We start from the raw sequence: 22,885 nt of genomic DNA on the forward strand, positions 1-22,885 counted from the left end.
TGAAGACTTTTCTGAACATCATACGGGAATCGAGTTTTATGGAAACATCAAGCTTTATAGGCTTTTTCAGATAAGAAATTTCATTGGATTCAAGGTATCTTGTGCCATGAATTCCATTGTCAAGCTCACTCTCATTGTCTAGGCTTTTGTGTTCACAACTGTCATCCGACACTGGCTCCTTACTCTCAATCCCATCATCTCGATGCATATCCTTTTCTTATTAAGCTTGGAACGTTCAAACCAACTCCTCAACTATTCCTCAACCATATTTTTATCACTATCCTTTGGAATATTCATAATTAAATTTCTTTAGATTGCTAAGGACAACAAAGCTATCAATCTCACTATCCATGCTATGTCATTGCCACTTGCCTCCTCCCCATCACTAGTTGAAATCTTGGATTTGTCATGTTTGTTTGTATTGAAAAATAATTATTTAATATATATTCTATAGATTATATCTGCGGCAAGAGAGTATATCATTTTATATAGCAGATAAAAATCTGCATTTGAATTAAAAGAAGGAAAGCTATCAATAATACGAATATGTTTGGCGTTACAATGTAGAAAAGTTGGCCTATTAGCTCAGCTGGTTAGAGCGCCGTGCTAATAACGCGAAGGTCGCAGGTTCGAGACCTGCATGGGCCAATTTTCTACTTATTTTTATTTTTTCCACTTAATAAAAGGACTTTCCCTTAGCTTGTTTTATTTTTTAAAAAAAAAATTTCCTTAGCTTGTTTTATTATTAATATATTTTATTTTTCCCACTTAATTAAAGAACTTTTCCATAGCTTCTTTTATTATTATTTTTTAACTTTGCTGGATTCCCTGTTTTGTGTTTACTGTTTGCAGACGACACTAATCCTTTTTTTAAATTTTTCCACTTAATAAAAGGACTTTTCTTGAGCTTGTTTTACTATTATTTTTTTAACTTTGCATGGATTCTCTGGTTTCGTGTTTACAGTTTGCGGAAGACACTCATCCTTGCTAAAGCTAAAGAGATTATATTTGCAATCTTAAATACATCCTATATTCTTTTGGAATTTTGAATGGATCTATAGGGGTGGCATCTTAATTATTGTACGTCTGTTCTAGTTTATATGGTAGCAAATCTTGGGTCTCATTTCTCTGCTCTTTTAATGGGAAGCTGGTGTCATTTCCTAGGACTTATTTGTGCCGTTTTCATTTATCAAATAAATTTCAATCTTCCTCATCTTCTTCATGGGTATACTAATAAAAGGACATTTTTTATCTTGTTTCTACTGTTCTTTAACTTTGTTGGATTCTTAGGTTTATGTTTACAGTTTGCAGAAGACACTGTCATCTCAAGGATTTTGAATGGATCTCTAGGGGTACTGCTCTAGTTTATTTAAGCTATGATCCCAGGCTTGCAAAGCGAGCTTGTGTACTGCATCAATTTATTCAGTGAAGTGGCCTAGGAGCTAAAGCCCCAAGCTTAATTTAGAAATGAGCACAATTTTTCTTTTAAGTCTGAAACACATATAAAAGTTACCACGTCTTCCAAGCTCTAGTATGATGAGCATATGCAACGCTCACAAAAAGATGATCTTATAATTTATTACCTCTAAAGTCATTGTATAGTACTTTTTGTTCTACTCACAACTGAACAGAGAAAATGAAAGATAACTAGGAAAACAAAGAAGAGGATAAAAAGAAAGGTGTAACAAAGCTGTTTTCTCCTCCTCAACCTTTTCAGAATCCTTTAAATCTGTATTTAGTTTGCCCCAACGATACAGGGCAAGAGAGGGAGCCACAAAATCTAAAATTACTACGAACGATGCATTTGATTCGTGGAAAGAGGAGAAAGAAAAGTATGGTTAATAAAAAAAAAAAATAGCTTTCATATGGAAATAAAAATTTCATATTTCATGAAAACAAAAATCCATATGGGACGTGAGAAAACCCAATTTTCAGTAGTCCAATTCTCAACTACCAGAAATCGGGATAAATTTGTTTTCCAAAAGTGTCTTTAAACATTTAGATAGAATGAGGTAAGAATTTTTCCTTTATTAAAAGTTTAACGGATATTCTACATAGCTTTTTTTAGAAAAGTAGATGCTCAACCAAATATAAACCACCATACAACATGCCACCTTTTTATGGTTAATCAAACAAGCAAAACACATTTTTCTAGGCATCAGAGCCGGTTTCTTTTGGATTATGGGACAACCACAAAACCTTGGAGTGGGTAACAAGAATCATCATATACTAAGTGCTGATAATAGAATGAGGCGGTTGATTTCCATGGTTAAAGATGATAAAGGCTGAATTTTTAGTAATAGCGAAAAACGATGCCATCAGACAAAGTCCAAGCATGTTCTATAAATCTCAGTGATGAGGCAGCAAATGGATTTTATATGGTTGAAAAAAAACAGATGTATCAGTAAGAAGATTGCAATGAAATTGTTTCTTCATATGAATTTGGAAAATGTTGATATGGATCTCATAGTAGAATGATTTTTCAGACTTACCCAAGTGTTACTAAAAGTAACCATAGCGGTAATAAAATAGTGAAATTGAGGATGGTAACAAGGTACAAATTAGAGTTATTGCTAATGCTAATTTAGATACTGTATTTTCTACAAAAATGTTATAATTGATGTCTTGCATAGTGGTATGTATGAAAGAAGAAAGATATATGTTATTCTGCTGGGTAGTATAGTGTTGATTAGTATGAAGTAAGGCTGCAAATGGGCTGAGTTGACCCATAACCCGACATGAACCTATCCACTTAGGCTTGTTCCGGACCCAATTTAAGGACTGTAAGGCCGGATAGGGTTCCAAATTTGGACCTATTCCACAATTCAGGTCATATCTAGGTTTATTGACTTCTGACTCGATCCGAACTGACCCGATCTGAACTGACCCAATCCGATTGTTATCTGAGTCTAATTTAAATCTTTTGATTTATTACCCAACCCGACCCGACTTGACTTGACCTGATTGTTTCTATTTAATGCATTTCCTTGTATTTAGATTTTTGCCGATATGCTATAATATATTTGCAGTGCTCCCCAGATTATGCTTATGAAGCTAATGTTTTTCCAGCATAGAGAATTTGACCCAACTCGGTCCTAGTTTTCGAGATTGAAGTCCTCAGCGTGCAGTAACTGTATAAATTTGAGGAGCCCGTAGAAGCACTAAGTTTCTCCAGTAGTCTGCAACAAATATGATGCCATAATGGCTTTATGGATCAGTATACTATCTTAGCAAACTATTGAAGAGAATGATGCATTTGGTGATGCTGTGGGACTAATCTATAAACTGGTTTATTTCATCTTAAGGGATTTGTCATTAGATGAATTTATTGCTTTCATGATCTCATAGAATGGTAGGCTTATTTAATCATTTCCAAACAAAAGTGATGATGCTACTAGGCCTCTTTACTTTATGGTTCTCTACTGATAACCTTCTTCTGCATGGAGATAGATTTGGAAGCCATTGGTACTTGATAGTAGAAAATGTGCTGTAGTCACCATAAGCAATTTAAAATTGGTACATAGGTACTCTGTAAAATCTAGTAGCAGCAATTTGGAAATTTGTTTCTTAACACTTGAATTAACTCGCTTGGTCATATGGTCCTCACACGTAGGTGCAGCTCCAAAGAAAACTAATTCCCCATTTTTCCATGCGAGTTAGGATGACCTAAATTTCCGTTGAGATGGATAGATCTAAACTCGATCTGGACCCAAATTTAATTTTTTAGATTAAGACCGGACCATGCATAAACCCAACCCGAATAACCCATTGGATCAAATATTTTAGCCATAAATCCAACTCGATCAGATCTTCTATTGAGTTGAATCTAGAACTAACATTAAGACCTGAACAAGAAACCAAATCGGATCGAAATCACTCATGCCTGGTCCGACCCAACCCATTTGCACCACTATTGTAAAGTTGACAAATTATCATAGGCAGCCCCGGGCCCTTTCCTCTCATAGCCATGCCTTATGCATGCCCACCCACCAACTTGGTAGGTCCAATGTGCAAACATTGGCTCATCCTTGTCATCCAGCCAAATCAAGTTGGGTGGGTCAGGGGATATTAGGGATCAATAGGTGTCATCATGACGGGGGTTACAACAGCCTAATGAGCTATACGGTAACTCACGCTTGAATTGATTTTACAACTGTACAAGAGCCCAGTCTTGAAACTAAAGCTTGCAACATTTCAGAAAATATAGATGGCATTGCAAGATATGTCCTCTTACAACAATTTTTTCACCATCATAAATAGACCACATTTATTGCACCCTCGAGCACTTGATGTCTATTTGGCTATTGTTTTCACTGTGATTTCAACTCCGCTACTCTCTGCTCTGTACTCTTGAGGGCTTCTCCATATATGCTTATTAACTGAAAGAAAACAGAATTAAAAGCATTAGCACTCACAAACTACTAAGTTAATGGGAAAGAAAAGGGACTGTAACCTTCAGCTCCATTAGTAAAAATGATAGCCTGAGTTATAGCCAATGGCCTAATATTGCTACAATTCGGGAGCAAGTCCCAACTCGAAAAACCTATAATTATGTATTTAAGCAAAACTCATCTACTGATTATATTGTGACAGAAGCCCAGTAGAAAATCTAGGATATAAGACTCTGAAGAACTGGTGAATAACAACTGAAGATTAAAACTCATGCAGTGCCAAGGAGAAGTATGGTAAATGATATACATCAGGAGCTAATAGAGGCAGCATCATCTTACTTCATCAACTTCGCTTGGGGAGATTATAAAGGGTGGCGACATCATTATATTATCCCCAGCAACTCGGACCAGCATTCCACGCTTCTCACACTCCGATCCAAATATTGCACCTACCCCTGAAATAATCATGGGATGCCATTATGAGTTACAGTCACGCATGTATGCTAAAAGTTCTCTGTATCTAAATGGATGTCACCATCAGAGCTACTGAAAGCTGTATAATTATCTTTCACTCATCTACTGCAGTGAGAATGGTATAATCAGGAAGCACAAAAATGGAAACTTACCCCACCCAGGAGGGAAGAGAGCGTCAGGAGACTTGTCAGTAAACTCAGTTCCAAGTATCAACCCAGTTCCACGTATCTGCATGTAAATGGCTGGTTCTCGTCAGATATGTACATAATGTTGTCTATACGCAAGAAGAATAGATTACAAGACAATGTGAGATTAATGCACTAAGAATACCTCGCCAATGATGGGACTTTCTGAGAAGCTTTTAATGCCCTCCTGGAACCTCGGAGATATAGCCTGGACCTGCTCCACAATATTTCTCTCCCTGGTAACCGTTATTTAACATGGTCAGGATTTTGAAATCTTAAAAGATGCTCAGCATGAAATATTCATGTGTACTTGCCCTTCTTGAAGCACAAAACTATTATGTTACTAATTTATAGTTTAAAATGAGGAATCTGTGTAGAGTAATGATATTTACTTGTAAATCTTAATTGCTTCCAATGCAACAGCACATGACACAGGATGTCCAGAATATGTAAATCCATGAGCAAATGACCCTGAAAGATAGGAAGTTTAAAGTGGCGATAATTTGTACACATCCTTCGAAGAGATAGAAATAGAAGTCTCTAATGACAGAATAGTGTAAGCTTACCAAGTTTGTTGCTTTGAGAATGTATAACTTCTGAAATTTCTGGGCTAACAAGAATCGCACCAATGGGCATGTATGCCGATGACAGGGCCTAGAAAACCAGTAAATATGAAATCATTATCTATGTTGAATATGTTAAAAAACAATGCTTAAACAACTCACCTTTGCCATGGAGACAAGATCAGGCTGAATATTGTATTTGTCACATCCAAACATTGTCCCTAACCTTCCAAAGGCAGTGATGACCTACAAACATGGATAAAATAGCACCTTAAACCAACTAAGAAGCTAAAATAATATATTTTATTTTCTTTTTCTTGGTAAACATGAAAACATTTTGTGCATTAGTACCTCATCTGCGATGAAGAGAACATCATATTTTTTTACAACAGCTTGAATCTGCAGAAATAAAAATAGAACAATGAAATGACCAAAGCCAAATAATGGAAGTCCAAATACTGCATTGATACATGGCTTTCAAATAAACAAGTGAAAAACTACAAATAGAAGATTAGATCAGTCAAAGAGTAACTTGCCAGATTTTTTTAGTTGTATCACCAAGTGAATTAGGCAGCAAAATCACAAATTACAGTGGATCTTTCGACGACAAATAAGGGGAAAAAATCAAAATTAATGTATAATTAGCAGAGAAGTCCATACATGCTTGCAACCTGAGTGTGGTCTATTTGTCTAGAAAGTATTTGATAATCCTGGTCAGCATTAAAATACTTTACACTTTCAGAGTTGTGCAGAAAGATATAAAATTAGCCTACACTTGATCACAAAAATAGAATTTTCCCACATTTATGAAACATTTTACCTTCTGAAAGGATAGAAAATATCTTCAGACAATAGATAACGTACTATCATTCAAAACGCAGACACGATGGGCAAGTGTAGACCTGTGCAAACTAGGCTCGGCCCAGCCCGGTGTTTGCCGGACTCAGGCTGGGGTTTTTGCCCTCTAGGGTTGGCCCGAGCCTCAATTTTTCGGGACAAAATTCCAGCTGGGCTCGGGCTTGGTGTGTTACAACCCAGCCTAGCCCGGCCAAGCAGAAATTGTATACATATATACATATATGCACGCATGCATGCATAATACATATATACATAATTACATACATGTATACATACATACATACATATATAATTAGTCATTTTTTTGAATTATATCATTTATCTTACATTATATATTATATATCATATATATTATATATTATATTCTTATATTTTTATTTTAAAATTTCAAAAGAAAAACATAAAGGGTTGGGTTGGGCTGGGTGGGCTGTTGAGGCCGCACGGTCTAGTCGACTTAGGCCCGCTTGACCTGACTTGTTTGGGTCGGGCAGGTCGAGCCCAGGCTTGCAAAAACTGTGTCGGGCTAAGCTTGTGCCTAGCAAAATTCTGTTGATATGGGACCCAAGACCGAACATGACCCAGGCCGACATATGCTCAAGTCTAGATATGTGCAGAAAATGTCTGACATTAATGTCAGAAATTGGTGATGCAAGAATTACTATAGTGAATATGAATGTTGAATCTACAGAGTAAAAACAAAATTGAGCCAAAAGAGAGCATGTGGATTCTTATCTTGATGGGCACACACAGACACGAACTTGCCTAACTCGGTGGCCAAAATGCATCTTGATCGCAATCTCATCCTATCTATTTGGAGAAAAAAAAAAACAGGGAGATATGTGGCATGATGCATGATACTGGAATTTTCTGCAATCACCACCTGGAAGTGAAACTAAAAGAGAAATTGGTGAAGCAATAAGAAGGCATGAGTTCAGTAATTACATATAGTATATTAGAGTTGTATGACATGAACATTGGGCTATCAGGAGGATGTGGTTGCAATGACCCGGGTGTGGTAGAGATAAGAATGCTAGTAAGTAATCACAGCAAAATTAGGAAAGGAAAAGTAATAAAGAGGATTTATTATAGAATATTTAAGTGTTCCAATGATAGAGGATAAAGTGGTGGGAAACCATTAAGATGCTTTACTGCAACAAGACCATTGACATGAAATGTGTCTGAAAGGATCTGAATTAGAAGGAGAAGACCTAAAAACAAAATAGATAGATGACCCACTATGAAACAAATTGTCAGAAAACAGATGACTTCCAAATATTCTCATCACGTATGAGAAGTGTCATTATGATGCTTCAATCAAGCATTGAGTTTTTATGATTTGGTTGACAATAGATGCATGTTTCACATTAAGCACTTGAGTTGAAAAATGTAAGGAAGAAAAGAAGGGTGAACATATCAATGTATTTATATAACCAACCCATTGCATGTGATTGTTACATGTAAGAGTCAGCATTTTGTGGTGTCTGTAACTCATTTGCCAAATTTGGTGGTAACATTTTGCGGACGCCCAGCATCTTAAATATGAAAGCTAAAGCAACAAAAAAAATAAAAAAAATCATTTCCTTATGACTCAGAATGTCCAGATATGTGCAAGCATCATTCATATGTCAAAGTAGCCTCTGTATCAGAGTATAGCACCATGATATTGTTAGTGACTGTTTGAGTTTTTTTTTCCCCCCGACTCTGTTGGAAAACACCCACTCTAGCTTCTATCTTTCCTGTAAATGCATCAGTAGATATAAGAAAACCATAGTATACGGAGGAGTAGTTAGATGAAATGAAATAGCTTATATAGATTAAATTTTCAATCCGCACAACTAATGAATGATATAGATTTGAATGGGGGCACTTAAATGAAAAATAATGATGTTTTATAGGACAGTGACCATGATAGCAGAATGTTTTGTATGATGTAAGTAGTGTTTGTTTGATCTTAGCCAAATTATGGTGTTTAGAAGACTCTTGAGAGTAACTCTCTAATTTTAAATCATCAGGAAGCTTAAGAAGGTTGCTCACGGCTAATCTTAGGCCAACTATGGGGGTTATGAGACTTCTAGCGGTAACTCTATCACATCCACAAAGTGGAAATAGTGAACCATCCACAAAGTGGAAATAGTGAACCATCCACAAAGTGAAACACAAATCTATGAAATTCATTCATCAAGGCAGATGTCCCATTTCTGTTTTCAAAGGATTCACAAGCTAATAACTCGCTATAAAACCCCTCACAATATTTTTAGGTTGCAAAGAAACAATATATTGTGCAAGAAATTTTCTAGAAAAGCATTAAGTATAAACAAATAGAAATCTAACTTTAATAGGGGCCTATATTATGAAGGTTTGATGGTTTTAAATTATTATGATTAATTTATTATGTTGGTAGCAAGGAATGTGGAATCCCAAACTACCTGGTTTGGGCCATACTGAACCGTGTTGGTGGCGGATTGGCACGGTTCCGACATTCAAAATGAGAAATTAGCGAAGGAGGGGGAGAGAGAGAAGGAAAGAGAGAAAAAGAGAGAGAGGGGGGGGGGGGATGGGGAGAGAGCGAGAGGGAGGAAGAGAGATGGAGGCTATCGAAGGGCCACGGAGCGCTGGGGAGTGTCATGAAGGAGCAGAAGGGGGATTCTGCTCTCCGGACCCCTGTTTTGTTCGAAACAAGGGTTCGTCGGGGCCCTTTTTTTATTTTGCATATTTTAAGTGAAGTTGGCAACCCTTTTTAAGTTGCAAAAAAACGATATATTGTGTAAGAGATTTTTTAGAAAAGCATTAAGTATAAACAAATAGGAATCCAACTTTAACAAGGACCTATATTATGAAGGTTTGGTGGTTTTAAATCATTATGATTAATTTATAATGTTGGTAGCAAGGAACGCAACACCATCCCAAACTTTTAAATTCTGGGCATACCGAACCATCTCGGTGATGGACCGAGGCAGTTTTGGCATTCAAAATGAGAAACTGGTGAAGAAGGAGGAGAGGGACAAGGAAAGAGAGAAAAAGAGAGATGGGCAGGGAGGGAGTGAGTGAGAGGGAGGAAGAGAGATGGAGGCAACTAGAGGGCTTTGGAGCACTGGGGAGTGGCATGGAGGGTAGAGGGAGGGGGGTTTCCGTCCTCCGAACCCCTGTTTTGTTCAAAACAGAGGCCCGTCATGGTCGCTTTTTAATTTTGCATATTTTAAGTCAAGTCGATAAGAGAGTTGCCAACTTCAGTTAAAATATGCAAAATAAAAAAGGGCTCCGACAGACCTGTGTTTCAAATGAAACAGGGGTATGGTGGGCGGAGCCCCTCCTCCGCCCCCTTCACACCACTCGCTGGCCCTCCGACGGCCTCCATCTCTTTTCCTCCTTCTCCCTCTCCCTCTCTCTCTTTTTCCCTCTCACGTTCTTCCTCTCACCGCCCTCTCTCATGTTGGGACGCGCTCAGGTAGCTTTCACCTTCTCTCCCTCCATTTTTCCCTCTCCCTCTCCCTCCCTCCCCCTCACTCTCTTTTCCTCTCCCCCATCCTCTCTGCTATGTCGGTACGAGCCTGGCATGGAATAGCACAGGGACGTACCGAACCATGCCACCAACCGACCGGTATGGGCTGCAGTACCAACAAATTAAACCTTGGTTGGCAAAAGATCATATGTCAGATATCTTGAAGTAAAGCAAGTAAATGTGAACTTTCATTTGATTTCTTTTATATGGAAATTACCATCTCATATAACTCATTCAGGTATTGTTCCAGCCTTGCTAAGCTAATTCAAAACACATGCTCTTTTTCACAAAATAATGAACTATCAGTGTAGTGAAGCCAATAGAGAGTATGATGCATTAGACTCTTCTGCCTCTTTTTTTGTTAAAAGAAAAATGAATCTTATTTCTATTTTTGTTTCAAAATTTAGTAAACAAGGCTTCTTTATTTTTTATACTCCAATAGTCCAATGTCTAACAAACAAGGCTTACAAAGACTAAGGGAATGTGATTCTTCTGTGGTAAAAATATTGAAAACCTCAAGAATTTTTTCCTCAACAACCATAACCACAATCTCAAATCAAATGGTACTTTGATCGAGAAAGTGAGGTGTCACTGAATCATGTAAGCTTTAAAAGCTCCATTAGAAAGCCACAACCTCCTCTGTGTGGAGAATTCGATGAAACTAAATTCGATAGCTAGCCTCAAGAAAACATGAAAGCTTGAGAACATGATAGTGACATAAGAAACCATCCTGAGCATACTATGCTTGCCTTTTATAGCTGACATTCATGTGTACACTGCAATAGTTATGTTAAAGACAGACAAGCAAATGGTATCTTTAAAATGACATAGGCAGTTGGGAGCAGTCAATTAGGTAAGAATAAAATATTGGGTAGCAATTAGTTGCATGTTTATAAGATGCTGATGAATTCTCTTACCAGATTTCGCAGACCATAAAATCATGTTTACATTAAAATACATCATTTTAAGTAGCCCATTTATACACTCAAGTATTTCTCCAACATTATTCTTTCACTCAGTCTCAGTAAATAAAGGAAAAGGTAATGTTTCTACAATTATGATGAACTTTCTACTATCATAATTTAGAGAAACAAAATATATCTGAGATCAATATCATGTACTAAGTGAAGTTCTAGTAATACTTTACCACATAATTCTTGAAGAAGACTTGAGTTTTTCTATATTAATTGCATAAAAAAAATAATTCAACGATGTAAAAAGTTAGAAATTAAGAAGGTACAGAACTATTGCATTTTCATTATCCCACCCAAACTTGAAGCTCATATACTCAAATATTCATACAATAATATTCTTTAACTTAACCTTAGCTTGTCAATAAACAAAATAAAATAGAAGTTGCCGACAATTGTGTAAAGTGAGGGTAGAAAGTAAAGACTTCAGATTCCTACCTTGTCAAAATAGGTCTTTGGAGGAGGGATAACACCTCCAGCACCCATAACAGGTTCAGCAATAAATGCGGCAATCTGAAATCCATACCAAATCAAATACTAATTACCCTCTACTTGTACTAACGAATCCACAATAAAGTGAGAAAAGAGAAGCATTTACTGTATCAGGTCCTTCTTTAAGAATAAGATTCTCCAAGTTATTAGCCAGTCTGGTCGAGAATTCTTCCTCGGTCTCACCTGGTATTCCAGCACAATTAATCATCAGAATATTAAAAGTTAACCAACCTTAAAAGATTAATTAAATGAGTACCAGGAAGATGGAAGCGCCAGTAATGAGGACAATCTGTGTGCCGTACAAATGGTGCTGGTAGATCAAACTTTTGGTGCAGAGCTGGAAGACTGTCGGTGCAGCAAATTGTTAATGAAATAGATGATTTAATTGGAGAAAGAAAAGCCAATGGAGATAAACAAAAGGAAACTGAATCAGAAACAAGCCATTGCACACTATAATTATACATTTTTGATTGTGACAAACCATAAAATCAAGACAACTTGTTTTTTGTAAGCATAAATGCACTTCATAATCTAACTTAAAAGAAAATAAACTTTTCCTACTTACCCAGAAAGACTAGCTGCTATTAGTGTTGATCCATGATATCTGCCAAAAAATGCAAATGTTGCAAAAGATTATTTGCAAAAGATTCGACTAATATATGCAATAAAAGAGCATTGCATTCTAACACCTTGGTGCTAGTTTATGAAGATATCCCATTAAATACCAAATAAATGATGTGAGTAATTAAATTGATGACATACGATTTTGCTCGCGCTATGAATTTCTTCTTATTTGGCCTTCCTAATGCATTGTTATAATACCACACAAGCTTCACCTGATAGAAAGTAACTCCCAGTTAAAGAATTAAAAAAAAAATACAATGTTTAATAAAATTAATCTTCATTTAGCAATAATTTTTAGGTAGTCTAGATAAAGATTAGTTACATTAGAAATGTAAAACTACCAAAGAGGATGGAAAACCAACTTTTCATGTGTGCAGAAACATAACTATTAATGGACCACATTAGAAGGTAAAGGCTTACATTTGAAAAAAAGAAAGAAAAAAACAAAATGGAATGACATAATTTTGGAGAAACTTTACTATGAAAACGAAAGTTCTTTCGGTCCTTAACTCAGTGTCAGTGGCAAACATCCATTGCAAAAAAGTGACCAATCTAATAATGAAGGTTTTAATATACTTATTTATTTTCTACCTGATTACATTCTGAAAAACTTACTTCAACCAGTCCATGTACCTTTCATCACACTGTCCTCTCAGTAAGACTACTAATTACCATTTTATTAACTTATTTCTAGTAAAGGCTCTCATGTTTTCCAGACAATCTATTCACCATAATTTCAAAGAACCGTTCAATTTTTTGCCTTCATTTTCTGACCAAAAATCTCATCTGTATAACCTCATATTTATGGCTAGTTCATCCACTATCCCTATTTTCTAACCAAGAATTCTTGGTCGACCTATCCAAACTAAATTTATCTTAAAAAATTACAGTTTGTGAAAAGAACTCATTCATGTGTTTGATTGTGGCAATAGATGATGGAACACATTAATGGCCCAAACCTACTCCTCTGGATATTACATCTATTAAGCAGTGCAACTGAGAAAAAATCCATGAAAACCACCAGGTTTTAACTTTAATGTTTTGGGCTGCCAAAACTTTAAAAGCTTTGAGAACGGTCAAAGTCACCATTTGAAGAAGTTTTGCTGCAGGTTCTTGATGCTGTGAATGCTAAGATTCCTTTGGAACGCTGAAAATTTATTTCTCTTGGTCCTCCAAAGCATTGTTAACACAAGCAAATGCATCTCGTGTCTAAGATTCAAAACTATGATAATCATAAAATCCAGAATATTTAAACAAAATAAGTGGCTTTATAGATGGCTTGTCACCATTCTGTCATCAAGCAGGGAGTCTGATTTCAATCAGATTCTTTCCTTTTAATTTGTACATCAGAGCAAAGTTATTAAACATCAAGGCACAAAAGAGGCACCAAGGTTTCTTGTAGCCTAGGTGCAAGGCTCAAAGCTAGATATGCACCTTACTAAAGTAGAAATAAACTGCTGACAATGACAGTTCATCTTCAGCTTGATCTGAGCATTCTAAGACACAATAACTATCCCAAGTATCAAATTGTGACATCCATCAAAACCTTAATAACAGTTCCATATTAGATTAAACAATAAAGTTTCATATTGTGATATACTTTAATCGTTGAAAAAAATTGTAATACAAGAAAGCCTATTTTACTATCTTTGCTATTTTAATATGTCCAGCATGACTATCCATCTGGTTGCAGAAACAACAAGATTTAGACAATTGCCGAAGCATCATGACAACTATATTGCTTCATAGCCCCACAAGCCATCCTTATCATAACTAGGTGTACATCCACTGCAAGATCTATAACTAAGAATATAATCTGATAGAGTATGGAAAATTTTAGCATGATTGGGCTAGTTGACATCAGCATAAACAACCGAAGAGTCTTGATAAAGCATGCCAAAGCAACAAATCACAATGAGAGCAAGAAACAGGTGTAAAATAAAGATGACAATGAGAATATCCAGGTTTGTCAAGACAGCATCAAGTCTGCAGAAACAAATAAAATATTAGTCACTAAAAAAAAATCATGCACCATGTCAATATTTATTCCCTGCCCATCACCACAATATATGTGGAAACAAGCGTTTAAAATTTTAAATGTTCTCCAGTATTACATTTGAGTGGTGGCCTCTCCAATTCCCACACTCCTTGTGTACTACCATAACTACTCAATCTTCACCACTAAAACTAAAGATGCAGAAACTAGCTCTTAACTACAATGAAAAACAAAAAGGTATCTGGATTGCTTCTGGCATATCTGCAGACAGCCAAATTTGTTCTCTTACCATGAAGTAGGGAGTCTGACAGCATCCAAGTAAACTAAAATATTAAATATTAGGGAGAAAACGTCATAAGGAATCCTTGGTGATTTTCACTAGCTATACAAGGAAAACCAACAGACCTGGGAATCATTAGCTTCTGAACCACTGTTGGTGAAGAAGACCTTTCCCATTTTCCTTGCTGTGAAAGTCTCAAGAAGTTCCTTTGCAAGATCCTGCAAGAACAGTAGTAACAATTTTCATGGATAAACATTAAAGAGTACCTTCAGAAGACTAATCAATGATCCAATATGAAGAAAATAAAACAGCAGCTAATGCATAAATGATACTTAGAATTAATTGGAACCAACAACGATAAGATGATTCTAGGAGAGTAGGATGAAGCCCTCATCTAATTAAAACAGAAATCAATTCATAGTTGAGACAAATTCAAGTCATAGAGGTGCAGCATTTGTGGTTCAATTTTTTAGTTGCAAGTTATTGTTAATAATGCAAAGTGGTGTATAATAGAATTGAATTATACAAATACTATGGTAGCATCAAATTATTTTTGAACAAATGAAAGAAGTTAGAAGTATATAAGAAGTTGTACGCACCAATGAAGGCTTTGTGGTACGATTCCAAAAGGAATGATAAAATGGCAGTTTTTTTAATTGTGCAGTTGCAGCTTCAACAAGTCGAGGCTCACTTCCACCTGAAAGATATTGAAATGGCAAGTTCATGAAAGAATAAATTAAATTCAATTAATAGTCTAGTGGTAGTGGTGCATAGATTGATGTGTAGAAAAGATTGCAGTTCTCAAAACTTTTACTTCCAAATAACAGTCTCAGAAAAGCTTTACCCAGTTTGAGGCTTAATACCAGCAAGAATCATAACTTCATTAAATAGAAAAGAAAATATTTTCTCCTATATACCAAGAATATGAAATTTACATCAGACTATTGATTAAGTGTTGGCAGTTAAGTATTGCAATATCTGAACAGAGATTAAGATTTTGCCATACCAGACGTACCATACCGTACCAGTACATTGTACCATACCATACTAGCACTCGGTATGCTAAGCTGTACCATACCGAACCGCATACTGAAACTCTAATAGAATAATACTAGTATAGGGTCCGATACCGAGACGGCGAACCTTGGATTACTAATCTTCTATTTCACAAGAAAAAAATGGAAAAATGAGACCTATATGTCACAATAGACCATCCAAGTTTAGAGACCATTCAAATGACACCAAATCTACCATGATGAAAAATGAAGATAGGATGTTAGACACAAAAAACCTAACTATAAAGAATGAAACTCAAGACTTCAACTATTATATTTCAATTGTTAACTGGTTAGAGCTTTAGTTAGCACTCCTCTCTGAGAACAACTTAGATTCCCATCAACATGCATATATAATATTATGTGTCAGTAACGCAGTGCAGATATGCCAGAATGCATGTCATATCCTGAGCATTCTCTTGCACACACCACCCAAGCCAAACCTAGAACCTTTGGTTGCTAAGAAGAGGGGTGTGACCACTAGGGCAAAACCCAATTGGCTAAAAAACTAATCATTTAGATATACAAATTGACCAACATATTTATTCAAATAAGATCGCCGTATGGAAACTTGTAAGCAACTAATAATTCAACCAAGAATTTACATTATGGAAAATCATCAGGTGCTTAGTCAAAATATTAGCTCTTCTACCTGAAAACTAGCTATAAGCAATTTAAAACTTTCAGATACTTCACTCACTGCAAGTCCATGCAGAATTGGCATCCATGACAAACAGGGAAACTATATGTTGCTTGTGTGCTTTCTCTAGTCCTTCCCCTCCCATTCAACCGTACGATTCTCTGTCCTAAATTTTCATGCCTGTTTGACTAGTAATCAATAAACACCAAATTTTACTATGACATAATGACAGTGATCCTTGCGCATTATGATCCACTATTCAAAGGTCTTGCTAACATCATCATTTCCAATATTTCCTAAACAATTTGCACCAAGAGCCAGCTTGACAGCAATAATCATACTGGCCATCATTTGACACAATGCTGGATAGAAGATTCAGAAGAAGGGAGACATAAGTTGAAGTTTCCATGGATAAGAAGAACAGAAGTCCAGAACCTTTACAGAAGTCCAGAACCTTTTCTTAAAATGATGCATAGTGGCTTTTGGCAGATAATACTAACTTTCTTCAAATGCCTATTTGTGAAGACCTTTTCAAACTAAATGTTGCCACACTTATTTGTTAAGATGACAATAAGGCAATATAAAGATTAGTAAAGTGTGTTTATATCAATACTACGTACCATGTATATCAGTGACAACAAGTACTGGTGCTTAGAAGAAAGTAATCCTGAAAATGACGTCTAATAATTAGCAGATTTTGGGTACCTAAAGCTGTGCACCATAATCCAGCAAGGGTATCAAGATATTTCTTCCCATTGTTGTCATAAACATAAGAACCCTGCAGCATTTACCAACAGCTTTCAGTTAAATGTAAAATGACATTTTTCACCAATGTAATATTAGAAGCAATGTTGTTTCTAAAACCACTTCGACATTGTATTACACCAAATAATTGCAAATAGTTCCATGACTTGTTATTTTTTCATCTTTCCTGGCTTGAACTTTTAGAGCTACGATTTTGTAAACCTGAAGTTTAAATTGTTGGGACAAGTATTGATGGTTAATGTCATAATCTATGTTATCCACATCTTTTAGAAGCTTGCAAGGTAAGTATGATTATCAGTGAAAACCAAAACAAAAAGACCAACATAACTCTCTGAGGTAATTACCTCTGATTTCTCAATGACTAGGGGGTGCAAGTCAGTGCTTTGCCATCCAGCAGTAAATGGTGCTAACATATCATGCCCCTTAAACCTGACAAATTCAAAATATGACACCAGAAAACACATTTAGTAGATGCACAACATGCATGTCTTGTTCACAAATGTGGGAAGTTGAATACAAGTAACTAAAAAAAAGAGGCCACAAGGCATGAAACGGTGATAGCATATTCAACGCTAAAACTAGAAATTAGTTTATTTAATCGATCATAACATTGATACCCTTTTTCATCTGTTGGATCAGTCAGAAGAGATGCCTGTGAACACATCAGCCTTGCAAATGAAGCAATGTATGGAGGTCCATGACTCTGAAACCTTTCAGCAGTTGCAACATGCCTGATGAGCATGCCAACCTATGAAGGATAAAACAGGGTATTAATATGACAAGGTAAGCAAATGACATGAAAAAAAAAAGTAGCAAGAAGAAATCATACAGGCATCTGGAAAAACTCATCAAGATCAGATCTAGAACTAGTTACAACAAGGCAACTTTATCAAACGGTCATCAGAAGCATCAATATATGGTTCATATAAGAAAGAGTTACATGACCTCGAAACACAAATCCATTTACAACTACTAATGATGACTGGAATCTAAAAAAGGATGCTAACCAAAAAGATGAACACCCAAATCACGTATAGCAACAAGTGCTATATGATTAACTATGTAGTTGCGTGTACAAATTAAATGCATTGGGCATTACTCATATATAACGGATTTAAAAAAGTCAGAATAAAAAAGGAATTATGATAAATACATCAGTCACCAATTCACATAAACAAGAATTTAAAATTGTTTAAACTAGAATATGTGGCCAAAAGCATCAATAATTAACTCACATAAATAACAACAATACAAGTTCGACAATTGCTATTGAAATTGAGTCTAAATTTGTTCAAAACAAAACTCAGAACAAAAAAAATCAAAAAATAAAAAAACTGCAGTGAAAGCATCTAGACCCATTCACAAAAAAAAAAAAAAAAAAAAAAAAAAAACGCTTTACATACAGAACACGAAGTGTTCATGAGAATAGTTTAACACCCATTTAAAACCACTCATCTAGATCAGACCCAAAATAAGAACCAATTAGAAACCCAAAAGCAGTGGAAAAAAGAATCAGAGGAATGCCATGGAATCACTTTTGTTGAGAATCATTCCAAGCGGCTAATCATCCAGCCAGTTGGAACCACTCATCGAGATTCCACGCATTCATTTACAAAAAAAAAAAAAAAAAACTTTTTTTTTGAGAAACACATCAAATCAAAACTACGACTATCATCCAGGAACCACATCCATCCAATCCATAAAGCAAGAATGACACAATTATCGGCCAAATCAAATAAAAAATTCACCACAAATACAGCTTGTTGATCGGGAAAAAGATCACAAAGCAAGCGAGTAAGCGACTTGAATACCTTGGAGGAGGCCTTGGATCGAAGGAGACTACTGGCTATCATCTCTGCCGAGCCTCGGAGTCCTCCAAAGATCTCTCTATCTCAGTCAGAGAGATCAAGAGGGCGAAGAAGTGGAAGTGGAAGAGAAGAAGAGAAAGAAACGGAGAGACAAATGGGGAGTAGAAGAGACAGATGCAGACGTTAGAACTCCTCTGCCATGTATGTAGAATGAGACGAGAAGTTGTCAGGATAAATCCTAAAACTGTTCTGGTTTCTATCTTCGGGATGGGGCCCACCAACCTCCCCACGGGCCCGGTTTTATTGGAAAGAGGCAAATACGGGAGGAAAAAAAACAAGAAAAGCCAACGTCATGAATCTTTGAGTGGAGAAATTATTTGAGGATGATTTCATCTTGGAACCACTGTAGATTTGATCCATAAAATAATTCCTCCTTTAAATGAGTTGTAGTCAACTCCCAAAATATGACTGTGAGATCAAATACAATTTGTGCTGCACTTCTCATGCAGATCAAAAACAAGTTGGACTTTTCATGTTGCAATTTGATATTGTAGTCCAAAAAGAAAATCTCATCTGATTTTATTTCACAACAAAAGAGGTCCTCGTGTTATATTGATAAATTAGTTCCTAATAAAGCACTTATTGGTAACTGCCGTGAGACTTTATTTTTTTTAATATTTTCATGTTAGATCTTGTATATATATATATCTTTCATTGTAGATAGAAATATAGAAATGTAAAGGTTTTAAGCATACGAACAATCTAGCTAGCTTGCTTCGCTCAAACTAAGCTAAAGCTCTTCTGGTTACATTCCTCTATTTGGAGAAAGTGCTAGATTCAAATTTAATAAGGAATATTTTTCTATTTTATTTAGTTATTGAGAAAGTGAAAGGAAATAAACTATGGTAGGCAATAATCTTTTTTCCATTATTTGGAAGTAAAAAGTAAGGAGAGAACAAAAAAATATAATGGAGAAAAAATTTTCTTTAACAAATACATAAATTTTCTTCCATCTCCTAGCTACTTTCTTAAAAGTTTTTTCTTTGAACCAAACATAAGAAAATTTTTTAATTTTTCTTTTTTTTAATGTGCTGATTTATTTTTCTTCTTTTAAATTTTTTGACTCGGGCGTTCCCCTAATTATTTATTAAAATTATTGTTGGTACCCCAACCATTAAAAAAATATATATAATAAACTGACATTCAATCTATCTAATGCCCTAATAACTCCTTCTTAGAGATCTCTATGAGTGTTTTTATTTTTTTCAATTTTATTATTCACTTGAGTTTGCACTTTCAATCTATCTAATGCCCCGAGGAATTACTCAATTTAAGTATATATTTTTTTTGTGTGTGTTGCCACCAAAATCCGATCTAATAATTTGGAGACGTGAATGATGCTGATTAATCTGATGTAGTAGAAGATAAAGAACTAATTTGTACATTAAAAGAAGGGTACAAGAGATCACTGATGCTGATCAAGATGGGGAACCTTTGATGCAAATTAGATCCAGAAATAAGAAAAATAAAAAAGATAAAGAATAAGAGAGAGTAAAAAGGTTGTGTCTTATTTTTATATTTGGAGTTTTTTTTTTTACCGAGGTTGGACTCTTCGAAGTTCTAAATCAAAAAAAATATATATTTTTTAATTTTTTATCTGAATCCAGTCAAAAATATGAATCTCGTTAAAATAAATTTTCTACTATATTATGTTATATATATATATATATAGAAAAGATCTAGAGGATCGGATTTTTTGTTTTTTTTTGGGTACAAAGCGGATCGGACTAGAACTTGACTCAAATAACAGGGAATCTCATCCAAATGGGGGATTTTGTTTTTCCTGTTTTTTCCCAGGCAACATGACACTAAAACAGAAGAAAAATGAAAAAAAAACAAAACCTAATAGCTTGTCATCTCTCTGGACAAGTGGACATGATAGATTGGACCGTAGTGCACTTATGTTCACTGAATGGTGACCAGATACCTATTATTAATGAAATCCACGTCAGATGCCCGTGGATCCCAATCCAGAAATCCAGCTGGGCCCAACTAAACGGGCCCACATGATTACTTTTGTATCCAATACTTAAGAGGATGTTAATTTCTTATGGCCTTATCTCTATCTCTATTAAAACATTCATAATTGTTAAATATATAGTGGGGTAAAATGGTGAAGTTTTTGTCTGTTATTACATCTTTCTTTTTATATGATGGAAACACTTGGGATTTCCCCTCCACCGCAAGATTCTGACACCAATTTTTGATTTCTTATTTTTTTAAAAAAAATCGAAGCGAGTCTTGATGGTGTGTGAATATTTCTCAAATTTCCAATGCATCCAGTTTTGTCCTGCCAATAGCTTAAAATCGCATTGCACAAACATAATGCTAGTAATTATATCTATAAGTGGAGTTCATCTGGGCCGGACTTCGGGCTTAAGCTCTATTTGGATTCCGAGTAGAGTTTATATAAAATTTAATATTTTTTGAGCTCAAACTCGGCTCAGCTTTACCTATAAGCCAATAAATCCAAAAAAAAAAAAAAACTAGTTTGCCATTAAGTCGGATGACATATCCGGACGTCACAATGAAGCTAGTCCATCGAACTTACCTACCACTACGGGCTCATTGGATAATCAGAAAGAGGAGAGAGAAATATATGATCAATAAAAAAAAATATTTTATATTTCGTTGAATTTTTTTTAAAAAAATAAAAAATAGCTTTTTATAGAAAAAAGATTTTTATAAAGCTTAAACCAAATTGTAAAGGTTAAAACTAATCAATAGGGGCATATTCCCAACTTAATCTTCAAAGCATACGATTTAAGCGAAAGAGAGTTAGATCTATGTACACATGAAAATCAAAATTCTAACTAGACTTATCACCCTAAACTTGCATCCATGAAAATGGGTACAAACACAGTCGAGAAATTTATATCTGAAACCCAAAGGTGAAAAGATTCAAATTTAAAATCTAAGATTGTATGCGCTTGATTAAGCATGGGTTAGACCTAAAAGAGGGTCAAATCCCAAGATTGGCCAAATCCAATTGGGGTCCCAAAAAGATCAATGAAATTTTAAGTAAACCTCGATTAGATCAAATCAAGTCCAGTCCATATTAAATTTGGATCATTTAAAGTATCAAATCGTAGTCTGCTAAATTTATACTTTGAAACTAAGATATGGTTGGTTACTGGTCCCGCGGCCCCAATTAGTAACTCTTTTTTTGATGCATCTATAGTTAGTCCTCTGACTCTAGTTGAATCAATTTCATGCTAGGGTTAGTCCTTTGGCATTTGATAAGATCCAAACTAGAGTTAGACATTTAACTCTACTTAATAAAAATTAGAGTTAGTCCTCTAACCCTCCTTAAGTTATTCCTTTGACTCTGGTTAAGCCATGTAACATTTAGTGACTTATGAAATTCATATTTATATTTAATTATGTTCATCTTCTTTCAGCACTTGTGAATAAGGTCTTATAGTCAGAGGTGCTCCGATATTTGAAGGTAATTAATGGTGTATTCTTGGGTTCATCAGAAGCTATCGAACAAGATATCCTCTCCTGTTGGGTGAATTTGATAGGGTCATAATGAAATATCTCATTTGTGTATCCTATGTCTCTCCAAAATAGCACTCCTCTCAAGGAGCAAATCTCATAGTAATCAGCTATCTTATTTTGAAGAAAGAGTTTGATAGGAACAATCCAGGCAATCAATATTTGTTTCTATAGCAAGTCTTCAAAAATTGCTAACAAGATTATAAGAAGTGTTGTCAGAAATAAAGAGAAATGTCATCTGAGCAGGTCATGTTAGGATAAGCTTGTAGCTTTCCCTAGTCCAATTTTAGGGCTATTATTGGGTGAAATTTGGTGACTAACTGGGTGGAAGAATAGATAGAAATAATTGTTATTTGTGTCTAAAGCAAGAGACTTATCAGTTATCATGGTGCAAGAGGGGCAAGTATAGAATTATTAGATAATGAGTGGCTTTGTTCAGTAAGGATTTATAGTAGCATTAGGGAACCTCCATAGCTTATTAAGGAGAACAGGAAAAGTAGAAAATAAAAAAATAGTATTTATTAGAAAAATTTTAGGAAAATAAGCATTTTATAAAATTTTAGAAAATACGTTATAGAGTGTAGGTGCTTGCACTATATTCAGACCAATTGTAATCTAAAGACCGACATAGCAAGAGAGGTGCAGACCGAAATACCAAGAGTGCAGGCCAAATGATTATAGTACAGAGTTAAGAGGAGTAAGGGTTATCAGCCTATGACGAGGTTC

General features: G+C 35.3%; 1 protein-coding gene and 1 non-coding gene across 2 annotated transcripts; one reads left to right on the forward strand and one right to left on the reverse strand.

Moving 5' to 3' along the window:
- The first annotated feature begins 574 nt into the window (after positions 1–574).
- On the forward strand, positions 575–648 carry TRNAI-AAU. The gene has a single exon. It is a non-coding gene; the product is annotated as a tRNA-Ile (tRNA).
- A 3,473-nt stretch (positions 649–4,121) lies between these two features.
- On the reverse strand, positions 4,122–18,873 carry LOC103713189 (gamma-aminobutyrate transaminase 1, mitochondrial). Its single transcript, XM_008800019.3, has 19 exons — positions 18,605–18,873; positions 17,411–17,541; positions 17,138–17,222; positions 16,734–16,806; positions 14,933–15,030; positions 14,459–14,551; positions 12,196–12,269; positions 11,999–12,037; positions 11,690–11,778; positions 11,540–11,616; positions 11,380–11,454; positions 5,965–6,012; positions 5,776–5,859; positions 5,617–5,704; positions 5,443–5,521; positions 5,196–5,286; positions 5,018–5,093; positions 4,731–4,846; positions 4,122–4,379 (listed from the first exon to the last, which is right to left on the reverse strand). The coding sequence occupies exons 1-19, from the start codon at positions 18,644–18,646 to the stop codon at positions 4,311–4,313; spliced, it is 1,527 nt and encodes a 508-aa protein (XP_008798241.3). The 5' UTR covers positions 18,647–18,873; the 3' UTR covers positions 4,122–4,310.
- Positions 18,874–22,885: the final 4,012 nt, after the last annotated feature.

This window comes from Phoenix dactylifera, chromosome 12 (assembly GCF_009389715.1).
Source record: "Phoenix dactylifera cultivar Barhee BC4 chromosome 12, palm_55x_up_171113_PBpolish2nd_filt_p, whole genome shotgun sequence".
In the NCBI taxonomy this organism is placed as follows: Eukaryota; Viridiplantae; Streptophyta; class Magnoliopsida; order Arecales; family Arecaceae; genus Phoenix; species Phoenix dactylifera.

Excerpts from the sequence above, each read along its gene's own strand:
- LOC103713189 (XM_008800019.3), bottom strand. The coding sequence starts at position 18,646 with ATGATAGCCAGTAGTCTCCTTCGATCCAAGGCCTCCTCCAAG. Across the intron at positions 17,223-17,410 it reads GATCCAACAGATGAAAAAGG|GTTTAAGGGGCATGATATGT; the intron begins GTATCAATGTTA and ends TGAATTTGTCAG. Across the intron at positions 11,779-11,998 it reads ATAGCAGCTAGTCTTTCTGG|TCTTCCAGCTCTGCACCAAA; the intron begins GTAAGTAGGAAA and ends CTGCACCGACAG.